Here is a 14,108-nt window from a genome sequence, read left to right on the forward strand (position 1 = left end):
TTCCATGGACATCCTGAGAACTGCCATCCTGAAAGGTTAAGTTGGAATGAGCCATTCTGCTTACTTAATTGGGGACAGTTGTCTGATGGAGAGCAGCGAATTGACGATCGTGGGGAGAGTCACGATAGAACGGATCAACTGTTGTGATTGTCCTGCAGTGGAAGAGAAGAAAGCATTACAAAAGAAAGCAGAGGACAGCTGGAGAGAGGTGAGAAGGAAGAGCACCAGAGGGCCAAAGGGCCACAGCAAGTGAAGCACAGGGAAGAACATCTATGGCACACCCTACCAAGAAGCATTACCTGCCAACATGAGGATGAACACGCCTCAAGGTTTCTGTAGCATTGGGATCAGTGCCTAAGTCAGTGACATGGTTGTTGGTAGCAAAGCCACCTGCTTGCTGAGGCTGGATCCCTCCTCGTGTCCAGCCTTCCCTGTCTACTCCCTTTGGAATGTTCTCATAAAACCTAAAAAAGGGAAGGGAAGGATTACTGTGTGCCTGAGTGAACCTACCTACAACCTCCCTCTCTCCAACGAATCAGGTATACACAGCTCCTACCATCTACTATATGGCCAAGGCCCTGAAGAAACTGCAATTCTGTTGTTTGCTGTAAAATCTGAATATCTTTTGCTATATATACCTCCCATACTTCATAAACCCACCACCAAGTATTGCTGTCTCAATGCTCCCACCACCTTTACCCCTTGAAGAATCTGCATGGAACGGTCTAGGCCCACATACACAAAGCATACTTTCCCTGGTGGATAGGAAGCAGATGCCTTCACAAGACAAGACCTAGCAGAAACTTACTGACCTAATGTAGCAGTTACTAGTACCAAACTCACTTGGAGTTATAGCTGGTCAGGAACCTGCTGGGCAATTCTGGATCATAGGGAGGTGTCACATGACTAAGGTTATTGATGCTGAATCCTGATAGTTCCTGTATGAAGAGGATCAAGGAAAGAGCTATGAACCTAGGGCCACAAGAGCAGCATGTACAGCCCTATGGATTATGAATAAAGTCATCAGGCTGTAATTCAGGTATACCTTGCTACCCACATGTTCCCGTCCTAAAAGGTTGTTCTGTGTCTGAGGTTGCTGCTGAAGCCCTTGGAACTGAGTATGGCTCATGGGCGCCTCTGTACCAGGTGGACGTTCTTGGGGCTCAGATGAAGGCTGTAAAGAATGAAGGGGCTGATAAGCAAGCAAGCAAGCAATGCTGGGAGACAGTGAAGGAGAGAAGGCAGAGCTGCAGTGTGACAGGGAGGAAAGGGATGAGAGTGAGGGGGAAAAGAGAGATTTAAGTAACTATGGATAGTAGGAAGAGGAGCAAGCCAGTAGGGGAAAGCATCTCTTGGACACAGATGTAGGAAGGATGGAAAAAGCAGGTCACAGAAGATAGATTTGGATATGGATGAAGGAAAATGAGACACAGGCAGGGAAAGAGCTGCTATAGGAAGTGAAACTAGTATAAAAAAAGCAGTAGGAATACACTGGGGGGAGCAGGGTGAATAGGGGCGTGCCACTTACTGGAGTACCAAGGAAAAGGCCCTTCTGTCTGCTGAATCCAGACCCCCTCTCAGAGCCTTTAGAAAGGACTGGCAAGAATTCGTCACCCTGTCAGGAGAATATCATGGCATAATACAGGTGGGATGCAGTGTGCACAAACAGTATCAGGAGGGGAATGTTGGAGAGGAAGAATGGCTCATGGCAGGCAAAGCACACCCCTTCATCTGTTCATCACAGACTATCTCCTGATGTGAGCCCTTCTTACCTGTGGGAAGGAAGATGGCTGATAATCTGTTTTCATAATGCTGACCCCTGGATTGCTGCTCTGCAAAATGGGAAACAATACTGAGATTTAGAGGGATACACATAGGCAGCATGGCATAGCTTTTCCATTAGAGCTTCTACTGAAAGGTATGAAGGGGTGGGGGGGAGAAGCAAGAGGCAGGGAGTCAGGTGACACGCCTGGTATGGTATCTGGTGCTGAATCCCATGGAGGCCCATCGCTGCTACAAGAAAACTGCATGGACTCATGTGCGATACTTTGAAATCCATTCATGTCTAAATCCACAAAAAAGAATACCAAAATGTGGCTCTTCATGTTGACCCCACTTAAAAGTTAAAAATGAAGAACAGGGCCAGGTTATATGACAATGTATGGAAACCTCTGGGGAGCTATACTCCAGGGCTTGCCACTTGGAAACATTTTTCTCATAAATCCTGTATTAGGACAGAAAACAGCTTTTGGCAAAGACTTGATTGTTGAGAGGTCAATCTGAGATAGAAGTTACGAGATAGGATCTTTTCAAGCTCATCCAGTTAAAATAAGCTATTTAAAAACCTTTCCTAACTAATGTAAGAATGTTCTGCACAGTGAGAGATTCTTGAAAGGTACGTTTGTGAACTGCTCTCTCTGTTCCTGTCTTATGATATGTGAGTCAGGAATGATAGACTGTCCAACCTATCCAGCAACTATACCACTGCAAAGACGTCAGTTTTGCCAGGGCTCCATTCTTTTATAACACGCTAGTGTAATACTAAGGTCGGGTCTTGGCAAGAACTGCAGAACATCCACCTGAGACAGTGGTTTGTCTATAATGGGATTACTGAGACAGCCTTCAGTGAATCCAGTCTCTTCCTTGGCTCCAATGGTTTTCTTCTGCAGGAGATCTGTAGGGAGAGAGACAGAACATGAAAACAGAAAGGGCACACACAGAAGAGAAAGCAGATCTCCGTAAAAACAAGCAGCTAAATAACACAGTACAAGAATGAGCCAGCATGGACAGCCATCAGTTTGCTAGCTTGCTGTACAGTTGTCATTATCCTATTAGCTGTTGCTAAGGAATACAGCAGGCACTGGTAAGGAAAAGCAAAGTATTCCGGGTCTTTTATTTCAGTATTCATGCTCTAAGCATGAAAAGTTACACAGAATTGTAAAAATGCAAGTGCTGATCTGCGGAGGTGGTGACAAGAGGGCTGCTCACCTGACTGTGCTAGCAGGGCAAAAGGATGCCACTGACTTTGCAGTGAGCTACCGCCAGAGTACAGGATGTCACCAGCATGGGAGTGGGGGAGAATTGGGCAGAGATAGGAGGCGGCATAAGACTAGAACTTAAACTAAATCCAATGCACACTTAGAAGTCTCTCATGCCTCCAGAGCTAGCATTTGGTGTAAATAGTATCATTCTCATTGCAGTCAATGAAGAGCACCCCCCCCCCCACACACACACACAAACACATACACTGACAAAGGCCCACAGGGGAAGGGAATAGGGTTCTGCCTCAGCAAGCAATCACAGCAAAGCACCAGGAGCAGGGGCTCAGTTCAGGGTTTCATCACTGTCTCCTGTATGTAGAAAACTAGGGTCCACAGTCAGGAAGTTGGGTGGTGGACCAGTGGGCACACTGCGAAAACAGAACATTTTACACAACAGCAAGAAGCCCAGGAAAACAACAGATATAAGGAGGACACTTTGTGGTCTCAGGTCCTTTACTGAGAACTCTCTTCAGGACTCTAGACACAACAGGAACCTTAATTGTCCTGCTGCTGAAGGGGAAAACAGGCACTCAGTGCTGCTCTAGTATCCAGTCTGGGCTGGGGGAGGGGGATGGAGTGTTGGAGGGGAACACAGGAGTTCAGGGAGAGGAGACTCTGGGTCTGCCTCAGTAAAAGAGCAGACAGATTGAAGGGTAGCTCTGCATGGCAGTGTGGTAGAGTGGTTTAACTCTGTATAATATAGTGGGTTCAATGCATAGAAGACATGCGATTGCAGTGATCATAGCTCTTTTTATTTGATTACAGTATGGTAACAACTGAACTAGAAGACTCTTAAACTGGGCCAACTATATACAGTGCTGCGTTCCCGTGCTAGAATGGTTCTCTTGTCTCTCTGCAGGCAACAATTCAGTCATATAGCACTCACAGAGACAAAACACTCTCTACCCAACATGATGAAGATTATGAGACCTGCAACAGCAGCAGTGTCAAGTAGGGAGCTAACTGTTCCCATGTAGAACTTTACAGCGGGGAGGTGGCAAAGACAAGCCTCCTGGCTTCCCTCCCCATGTAAACATCCCATGGGCTGTTTAAATGGGGAGGGGGAGGCAGATCGCTTGCCGTTGCCCTCTTCCCAGGCTTCAGGGCAAAGGCCTCGCAGGGTCAGGGCAAAGGCAAGCGATCTCCCTCCCCCTCCTCATTTAAACTGAGGGCATGGAAGCCCGGGGGCTGCCTCCCCATTGGGAGGGGTGGAAGATTGGAAGCAGGAGGCTCTTTTCCTCGTCTCTCTGCCTTGCAGAGAGGAAGTAAAAGGAGCCGATCTAAGACCCTGCCAGCCTGAAGGAGGAAGATCGGCTCCTTTTACCTCCTCTCTGGAAGGCAGAGAGATGGGAAACCAGCCCTGCACCCCTGATCTACCTCTCAATCTGCTGGCTTGCTCTCCCCCACCTGCCCTCCTGTGAATGCCCAACTTGGCGTCCGCCCCAGGCGGCACTGGGGGCAAGCTACCCCCACTGCCCCCTCTAGAACCAGCCCTGTGTGCTTGTTCCATCATAAAATCTCTGTTTTTATCATGGGTAGGTGAGGGACACTTTCTTGTTATCTTGGGGGACCATGGCCAGGGATTCTTATATACTAAGGCTGATTCCGCACTAAGGTTGCTCCAGGGCAGGCTTCCATTTCTTCTCAGAGCAGGCTGGCAATTTCGCACCAGCTGCTCCACACTACCATTTTGCCCCAAGGCAACCCACGATTTGCCATGGAGCAGCGTAAACCTGAAAAAACAGGTTTATACTGCTCCGTGGCAAATCGCAGGTTGTCCAGGGGCAAAATGGCAGCGCGGAGCAGCTGGTGCGAAATCGCCAGCTTGCTCCGGGGAGAAATGGAAGCTTGCCCTGAAGCAACCTTAGTGCAGAATCAGCCTAATAAAAGTGTGCTCCTCCAATGAGTTAGATCCCCACAACCCTAGCAGGCTTTTAGCCTCGGAGCCATTGCATGTCTCTCTCAATAAAACTCCAACACATTCTGAAAATTACATCGCAAATGTGAGGACAGAAGGATGACAGAAAGACAGGGATACATCTTCAGTACCCACTGTGTCTTCTATAAAATGCATACAACTATAATGTGAAAAATGATAAACGCATCTATCGGGCTTGAAAAGTAGGCTGGGGAACTGCAGGATTCCAGAGTTTACAGATGTCATCATTGAAAGACCAGTGTGGATTTTCACTGACACTTTAAATGTTCATGTATTTTCAGGTAGAAGAGTGACTCGTACATCCAGAGCTGTAAGAATTAATGTGACAGGCTGTCGCAAGAAATCCAAGCAAATAGAAAACTTTTACAGTAGTTTGCAACTGTTATGATGTTATAAAAAAATTCTGCAGTGGTTTAGATTTTTTAGACTCCAGCTTGTTAGATGAGAAAATCAGTCTCTATTATAAAATACTTCTAACTTTCCAAACTGTTGATGGAGGCTTAAATATTAGGGCCCCTGAAATAAAAAGACCAGCTAAAAGAACCTGATAGAAGAACAAAACAAAAACTCCAACCTACATTTTCATCTGAAAATTTCTAAAACTATTTCATTATTTTTGAATGCTTGTAGGTGAAAATACTGATATGAATGGATTTTAATGAATTCATCTAAAAGTTACTTATGATCTGGATTTGGCCCAGACTGGAGAGCCAGTTTGGTGTAGTGGTTAAGTGTGCGGACTCTTATCTGGGAGAACCGGGTTTGATTCCCCACTCCCCCACTTGCACCTGCTAGCATGGCCTTGGGTCAGCCACAGCTCTGGCAGAGGTTGTCCTTGAAAGGGCAGCTGCTGTGAGAGCCCTCTCCAGCCCCACCCACCTCACAGGGTGTCTGTTGTGGGGGAGGAAGGTAAAGGAGATTGTGAGCCGCTCTGAGACTCTTTGGAGTGGAGGGCGGGATATAAATCCAATATCTTCTTCTTCTTCTTCTTTAGCTTTCTCAACATTTAAAAAACAGAACTTAGCAACACATTTTAAAATTGGGAAAACTGAGGAGATATGAGTTGTTTACTTTCTTTCTTCCTGAAAGTCTCTCATACTCTAGGTCAGTGGTGGCAAACCTATGGCATGGGTGCCAGAGGCGGCACTTGGAGCCCTCTCTGTGGGCACGTGTGCTCCCTCACCCCACGCATGAGGCTCTGGAGTCATATCTCATTGAAGCTCCTTCTCTCCTCAAACTCAGGCTCCTTCCCCCAAATCTCCAGGTATTTACCAACCCAAACCTGGCAACCCTAACTGGGCCTCCTTCAGAGAGACACTCCAGCCTTTTTGAGCTCGTGGGCACCTTTGAAATTCTGATGTGGGGGGAGAGGTGGAACCACAATGCAGCCCGCAAGCACAACACACAGAGGAAAATTCCTTGCAGGTGTTTCTGCAGTTTTAGGGAGGGAGTTAGATGGGGTCCATTAGGGCAGGGGTGCCCAAACTGGCTTAACATAAGAGCCAAATAGAATAAATGTCAGATGTGTGAGAGCCACCAGACACAACTGTCAGATGTCTGAGAGAAGGAAGGAAGGAAAATAGGTGGGGAGGGAGAGAGAGAGGTGGAAAGAAAGCTACGAACTTTAAATGCATTCTCCAAGCCACTGGCTGGCTTGGCTTGAAGAAGTGGTTTAAACAGACAAATGCCTTCTCTGGTGGGGACTTCAAGAGCCACACGATGTGTGTGAAAGAGCCATATGTGTTTCCCGAGCCACAGTTTGGCCACCCCTGCACTAGAGAGATTGGTATAAGGCAGCTTCACATTTTCATGTGGCCAAGACATGGTTGTGTTTCATATTTCAAAACTGTTGTGGCATGGTCCAAGCTGAAGGGAAGAAGAGAGCATGGGTGTGGGGATGGGGGGGGAGGAGAGATCAGGACCTTGAATCAAGCACATTTTTTAAGGGATGTGGGTTTATTACAGGAAATATTGAATCCCACTAAACTGGCAGAAACAGCAGCTGGGATCACCTCTGGTTTAGGAGTGGACAGGGAGGAACTGCAGGCTTCCTTGCTTTCAGATACGATGCTTCTGATAGCAGTATCTGAGCAGAGCTCTTTCAAGCTACAGGGACCATAAGGCAAATTGTTGATAAGCTGTTTTTGAACTGTTGCACTGCTGTTCTGGTTTTCCAGAGCATTCCTGTCAAGTGTTTGTCCAGCTGCTGCTTAAAGACTGCCAGTGAGGGGGTCGATTGCACTTTTGAACAACTCTTACTATTAAAAAGTTTTTTCTATGCCAGTCCTCTCCTCTGCTGCCAGCAGGAACAGCTCCCTGCCCTCCTCTAAGTGACAGCACTTCTAATACTTCAAAAGAGCAATCATGTCTCCCCTCTCAACCTCCTCTTCTCCAGACTGAATATCCCCAAGTCCCTTAGCCTTTCCTCATTGGGCTTGCTCTCCATGGTTACTCGGAAGTAATCTACAGTGAGCACTGTGGCACCTACTTTCTAAACATGCACAGGATTGCAGTTTTAGTTTAAAGAAAGAAGAAGATATTGGATTTATATCCCGCCCTTCACTCTGAATCTTAGGGTCTCAGAGCAGCTCACAATCTCCTTTATCTCCCTCCCCCACAACAGACACACTGTGAGGTATGTGGGGCTGAGAGAAGCTCTCCCAGAAACTGCCCTTTCAAGGACAACTCTGTGATAGCTATGGCTGACCCAAGGCCATTGCAGCAGCTGAAAGTAGAGGAGTGGGGAATCAAACCTGGTTCTCCAGATAAGAGTCCACGCACTTAACCTCTGCACCAAACTGGCCCTCCTGTCTCATATCAGACTTTCTAGTTAATACAATTCAGACTATCCCTGAAGTTTCCAAGGGTAGCCGTGCTGGTCCATAGTAGAACAACTAAATTTGAGCCCAGGAGCACCTTAGAGACCAACATGATTTGGGGGCGGGGGCACATGTTTTCCAGCATTAGAGCTCCCTCGATTAGATAAAAGGAGCTTTGACTCTCAAAAATCTTGTTCTCTGAGGTGCTGCAGGACTCAGATTTAGCCATATAAATCAGTGGGCTCCTTTCATCAATTTTATTTATTAACTAACATCAAGTATCCCCTTGCCTTCCTTCCCCAAAAGGACACTGAAGTGGTTCAACACACTCTCCCCTTCTCTTTTATCCTCACAACGACCTATGTGGCGGGTTAACTCAGAGTATATTACTGGTCCAAGGTTTCCCAGCAAGCTGCCAGGGCAGAGTGGGCATATGAATCAGGACCTCCCAGATCTGATTTGGACACCCTAACCACCAGCTCCTACTAAACACTATATTTTAATGTATTCTTTTTTCCTAATGGCAAAATAGAATGATGTTTATAATGTATGTTACATGTTCAAAAGTAAATTCGGTGGAGAGGAACACCTCATGTTCTCAGTTTAACCCAGACCTGCAAGCGACAGAGCAATGAACAGCCTCCATTTATTGCCTTATGACACTCTCACCATCATTCTCCCATTCTGACATGTTACTATTTTGTTGGTTTCCTAAGCAATTGCTATCTAGACCAAATGTTCTTTCAGTTTGTTAATTTACCTATGAGTTGTTTTTTTTCTAAACTAAAACCTCAGTATTCAGGTTAAATTGCCGTGTTGGCACTTTGCGATAAATGTGGGTTTTGGGTTGCAGTTCGGGCACTCGGTCTCTAAAAGGTTCGCCATCACTGCTCAAGGTGTTTTCAAGGGAGGTGGGGCCCGACCCAGCCCCACCTCCCATTTGGATTAAATGTGCATCTGCCCTTCGAGCCACACCCATTCTCACCCTGCCCCCAGACACCTCCTATCCGGATTAAAAAGCCACCTGGTTCTTCCCGGTAGTTTCCCCCTGAATTGTATTTAGGTTTCATATTTGCTGACCATCTGAATGCCTATGCACAACTCATAAGCAGAAGAGCAGTGTGATCACGCCAAGCCATTTCCAGCGTGTTTGGATTCCCCCCCCCCCCTTAACCCTGCTCCAAGGAGCACTTGTATGCTTCTGTGCTTGAGTGCACACACCAGGGGACTTAAAACAACAACAACCCTTTCCGCAGTGGGTCCATGGTTGATGCGTGCTAGCTGTCTGAATGGGCAACCACGGACTGCCGCCAGGATCCTGCCGCTTCAAGGGTTGCTGTCTGATAGCCTAGAAATGGACCAAACTCAAGTGCCTTTTTTGAAGCCAAGATAATATTGCCTCAATTTCCCAGTGTCATAGCACCCTCTGTCTTTCTCACAGTTTGGCAAGCTCTCTGTGAGGTTGCAGGTCATTGTTAATGAACATCCTATTAAGCCTGTATTAAAGGTTACAGGACTTTTTTCTTTAGGCCTGTTGGCAACCCCACCTGTGGTCTTCTACCTTTTAAATATGCATTTCCCCTTAAAATTTATGTTTAGTTGGGAGGCGCTATTAGATCTGACCCTTAGACATCTATGACATGAAACACTTCTCACTATTTTAGTTTGAGGCACCAGTTGTACCCCTTCCTGAGACAGTCCTGCTATAGTTGTCAATGCCCTCATAACATCCAGGTTAGATGACTGCAGCATGCTCTACCCAGAGATGCCTTTGAAGACTATTTGGAAATGCCAGTCTGTTCCAAACACAACAGCAGGATGATCAGCTAGGATTTGCCATTCTCCTGATACTGTATTGTTTTATTCTGTCTGAAGGCTGTCAGTCACCTTAGGGGTTTTAACAAAGACAAGATGTAAATATTTACATCAATAACAAATTAAATTAAATATCAAACTTGAATGAATTATAAACACACATAGCTTCCAAACTGAGAAGCTTCACTGTTTGCCAGCCCAACAGGAAACCAATCAAATATTTGGTCATTCAAACTACATTTGTGTTCAGAGGCAGATAGGGCTCATCGAAGTCAGCACATACCTGAAAAAATATAACATGAGGAGCAACCTAATGTTGCTTATCCATTACATACAGGGAACAATTGACTGTCCAAATATCTCCCTGTATACGGGACTTATTTTTTTTTTTTAAGAAAAAGCCCAGCAGGAACCTATTTGCATATTAGGCCACACACCCTGGTGCCAAGGCAGCCGGAACTGAGTCCCTGTGCTTTCCTGCTCCAAAAAAAGCCCTGCTTGTATATAGGATATAGATACATGAAGCAAATAAAGGTATATTCGTGTCAAGAGCTGGATTTTCTTGGGAGATCGCCTGTCTAGCCACTGACTGTGGAATGTGAAGAATGCAAGATACTAGCTCGTTGAGAAAGTATGGATAAGCATACAGAGACCTCTCTTTTCCCAAAGGTATAACAGTCAATTGTAGCAAAACCAAACAGGAATCTTGTGGTTCTTTTTTTTTTTAAAAAAAATATAGGGCACACTTTGTCCATTGCAGGAGGTGGTCCTCCTCTGGGCGTATGCATGTTTGTTCAGAGTAGCTTACAATAAAAATAATAGAATCCACTGTGTACAGAAGAATATGATATTATAAGCCACTGTACAATTCTATCATGCATGATATATTGCCCTTTGTAACAGTATCGTTCTAAACACCTCAGAGAAACAGACACACAAAGCTCCTTTTTATGACCAGCAAGTCAGTATCATGCCTGACGATGAGAAATTGAGAACTGTGTTATCCAAGGGAAAAAAGCTATACCTGGCTGCCTGGGAATGCTGAAGCGGAACTTAGAGCCATACTCTGTGGACATGTAGTGAGGTCCCTGTTAAAATGACAGAGAGTTAGATCAATTGTTCTATAAGTAGCTTACCAAGAGCCCACACCTCATCCAATTCTCTGCACGGGCAAACCAGTTATTCTTAAGAAAACTGAGAAGTATTCTGGGCTTGGATCTCTTACAGTTCTGCTCTCTTTTAGAATGAGATCAGCTTGTACATCAGGGGTGGAGCTGTGAGGAATAAGTATAGGGTTCTATTTTGAGGGATATTTTTTTCTTGCAGTGAGTTTGGGAAAGCATGATTTTCCTCTATTCAAATACTTCCTGAAGGCCCTTACAAGATCTTCTCAGAAAGCAGAAGGCTGAAGATCAAACAACCCCTCCCATACTGGAGGGAGTTTCAAGATTAACCTGCAAATGGTAGATTGTGACAAATTAAACTTGGTTGCACCGGTGGTGTTGGCCCCTTTGCTTATTTTTGTCTTTTTCTATTGATTACCAGGAAATAAACAAGAATGAAAAGGCAGAGAAGCCATACACAATTGAGTTATTGGGAATCTAAATGCCTGTTGCTGAGTATATGCACATCTGCTGCTTTGATGGAACCTGGCTTGGTTGCTTGTGAATGGGAAAAGCAAATAAAAGGCAAGGGGGAGCAAGATAAAAAAAGGTCCTACAAAGCAGTCTGGCATAAAAGATGAGCCCCACATTCAAAAAGTTACACATCACTTTGCTATGATTAGCCCTACCCATGCCACAACTCCCCATACATCCCTGGCAGTATGGAAATCAATTCCTGTTCACTTCTTTCATTGCCATTGCCCATTATCCTGCTTGGTCGGACTACCTGCTCTTTCATTTTATTGCATCCAGAGGATGCAGTCCCTGTAAAGCCCAAACAAGGAAAGGCCCACTAAGCATCTCCCACAGTTGACTCACATATCTGCTATTTTCCACATCAACAGAGCCTTTTCCAAGTGACTTGTAGAGAAGAGGGGTATGTTTGGGTTCCAGACCTGTCACAGCTTGTGCTCCTTGGTCTGTTGTGTCAAAATGGACTTTCTTGACCTGGAAAAATCAAACTCAGTTTGTAAATTAGAAGGCTAACCATGCACAGTCAAAATATAAATTAGCTGGGCTGGAAACTGTTCAGGTAAGGTTGGAGGGTGGAGGAAAGAGAAGCAAACTGTCAAAGCACAGCAGAAATCCATATAAGAACATTTCATATCTATTTGGTTCTTTAAAGATAGTGAGAAGCATTATTTCCCAGAGTCTGATCAAAGATTGCAAAAAATCACCTTCAAGAGAGGACAGAGAGTAATTGAGATTTTGCCTTTGTTTAACTGAAACAGCAGCACTATGAGTTGTGCTGAGTCTTGTAATCTACCAGAGTTGGTACAGAGTCTAAGTACTTTTTTATAAAAACGAAACTAAGCTGTTCAAAGCCCCCATGAAAGGAATACTAGATATCAGGGAGCTGGCTGTGGAATCAGTTCAGCACAAGCTGGAAAGGAAAGGATTCTGTGCATGCTTAGAGGCATTCTTTGTTGCTGCCTTATATTTTTTCAAGGCTGATCTGCACCTGAGCCCTTGATTCTTAAAAGCTAATTGAGTCATAAGAAAGCAGTGAGAATAATGAGACATCAGGCATGCAAAAGGGCTTAATGGGCAAGGGTCTTGACTGGTTGTCTCTCCTTTCCTTTTTTCTCACAATCATAAGAATTGAAGCTGATGTGCTTTAAGTGCATTAAAGGTTTTAATCTCTCCTGTTGCAGCAAAGGCTTTGGGAAAAAAATGATTACAGTGTTTTCAGAAAGCCCACAATACAGAAGGCAAAAGAAAAGAACCCCACACTGCTTTTAAGACTCATAATTGTAAAGCAATTTCATAATTACAGAGGTCTTCAGTTTGGCAATACGGCTCAATTACACCGCCCATCCCCAGTCTGTATGGAATGCAAGCAGTTGCAAGCCTCACATTGCTGGTTGCTTTCTTGACCTGATATTGGTTCCCTTTTAGGCCTTCTACAGATCCTTGACATATTAAGCAGGTCATAGAATCATAGATTTCTAGGGTCATCTAGTCCAACCACCTGCACAATGCAGGAAACTCATAAACATTTCCCCCTAAATTCACAGGATCTTCATTGCTGTCAGATGGCCATCTAGCCTCTGTTTAAAAACTTCCAAGGAAGGAGAACCCACCATCTCCCGATGAAGCCGTTTCCACTGAGGAATCGCTCTAACGGTCAGGAAGTTCTTCCTAATGTTGAGCCGGAAACTCTTTTGATTTAATTTCAACCCATTGGTTCTGGTCCTACCTTCCGGGGCCACAGAAAACAATTCCACACCATCCTCTATATAACAGCCCTTCAAGTACTTGAAGATGGTGATCATATCACCTCTCAGCCACCTCCTCTCTAGGCTAAACATCCCCAGCTCCTTCAACTTTTCCTCATAGGACTTGGCCTCCAGACCCCTCACCATCTTTGTCGCCCTCCTCTAGACCCGTTCCAGCTTGTCTATATCTTTCTTAAAATGTGGTGCCCAAAACTGAACACAATACTCCAGGTGAGGTCTTACCAGAGCAGAGTAAAGTGATACCATCACATCACGTGATCTGGACACTATACTTCTGTCGATACAGCCCAAAATTGCATTTGCCTTTTTAGCCACCGCATCACAGGTCAAATTAGCACAGACACATATCACTCCCTTCATCATTTCTGCAAGCCAGAAGAATCAGTGCAATGTGCGTAGCAGAACCATTATCACTGTGGCACTGCAAACCCAACAGACTATGGTCAAGCCAGGAAAATGCTTTTTGAGAAAATTGTCAGTCACAGGTTCAAAAGTGTATAGAATGGACCCCCTGCAAGCTACACACACAAAACACATAGGGAAACACACCCTGCCACTTGCTCCTCTACAATATCTCCAAGTTAAGGGTAGATTGCATTTCTGGAGTGCCAGTTATGGACCCTCCCCAAAAAAGGTCTCCCACATTTATATCCTCCCATTCCTCCTGAGTGTGAATGCATCTTGTGTGCATGAGGATGAAAGTGGGTGTAAAGGGTGCTTGTTGTGAGGGGAAGAAGTACCACAGGACCCCACCCCTGGGCACCAAGCCCATCCTGCCTGGCCACTGGAGCCTGGCCCTAGCAGGGCATCACCACAGGGCTCAGAGCTCCTGCCCCTGATCTGTTCCTGGACCTGGGGCTCTCCACAAAGGCAAAAGAGTTGTTAGCAGCACCAGAGACACCCGCAGTTGCTAACACTCTTTGGAGAGGAGAACTCTGACAGGAGTGATTCAGAGAGTTGAGGGGAAGTATCCTCCCTTTTAACATCCCACCTCCCTGTTGCTGCTCCTGCCTCAGATACACTCTTCTGCAGCCCCTCCCAGCCCAGTGCCAGAAAACAGCTGTGCCTCCCACCTTTTTCAGCAAAAAAGC

At 45.5% G+C, this 14,108-nt stretch overlaps 1 protein-coding gene across 1 annotated transcript in view; it reads right to left on the minus strand.

Moving 5' to 3' along the window:
* SAXO4 (stabilizer of axonemal microtubules 4) overlaps positions 1 to 14,108 on the minus strand; it is a 53,321-nt gene that overhangs the window by 25,496 nt on the left and 13,717 nt on the right. Inside the window, exons 4-12 of the mRNA XM_060262014.1 lie at positions 11,597 to 11,725; positions 10,639 to 10,702; positions 2,580 to 2,674; positions 1,773 to 1,832; positions 1,529 to 1,615; positions 1,046 to 1,174; positions 844 to 938; positions 300 to 464; positions 65 to 152 (exon numbers count right to left, since the gene is read on the minus strand). Coding sequence (XP_060117997.1) covers positions 65 to 152; positions 300 to 464; positions 844 to 938; positions 1,046 to 1,174; positions 1,529 to 1,615; positions 1,773 to 1,832; positions 2,580 to 2,674; positions 10,639 to 10,702; positions 11,597 to 11,725 — 912 coding nt within the window. The remainder of the gene's footprint in view (positions 1 to 64; positions 153 to 299; positions 465 to 843; positions 939 to 1,045; positions 1,175 to 1,528; positions 1,616 to 1,772; positions 1,833 to 2,579; positions 2,675 to 10,638; positions 10,703 to 11,596; positions 11,726 to 14,108) is intronic.

This window comes from Heteronotia binoei, chromosome 21 (genome assembly GCF_032191835.1).
Source record: "Heteronotia binoei isolate CCM8104 ecotype False Entrance Well chromosome 21, APGP_CSIRO_Hbin_v1, whole genome shotgun sequence".
In the NCBI taxonomy this organism is placed as follows: Eukaryota; Metazoa; Chordata; class Lepidosauria; order Squamata; family Gekkonidae; genus Heteronotia; species Heteronotia binoei.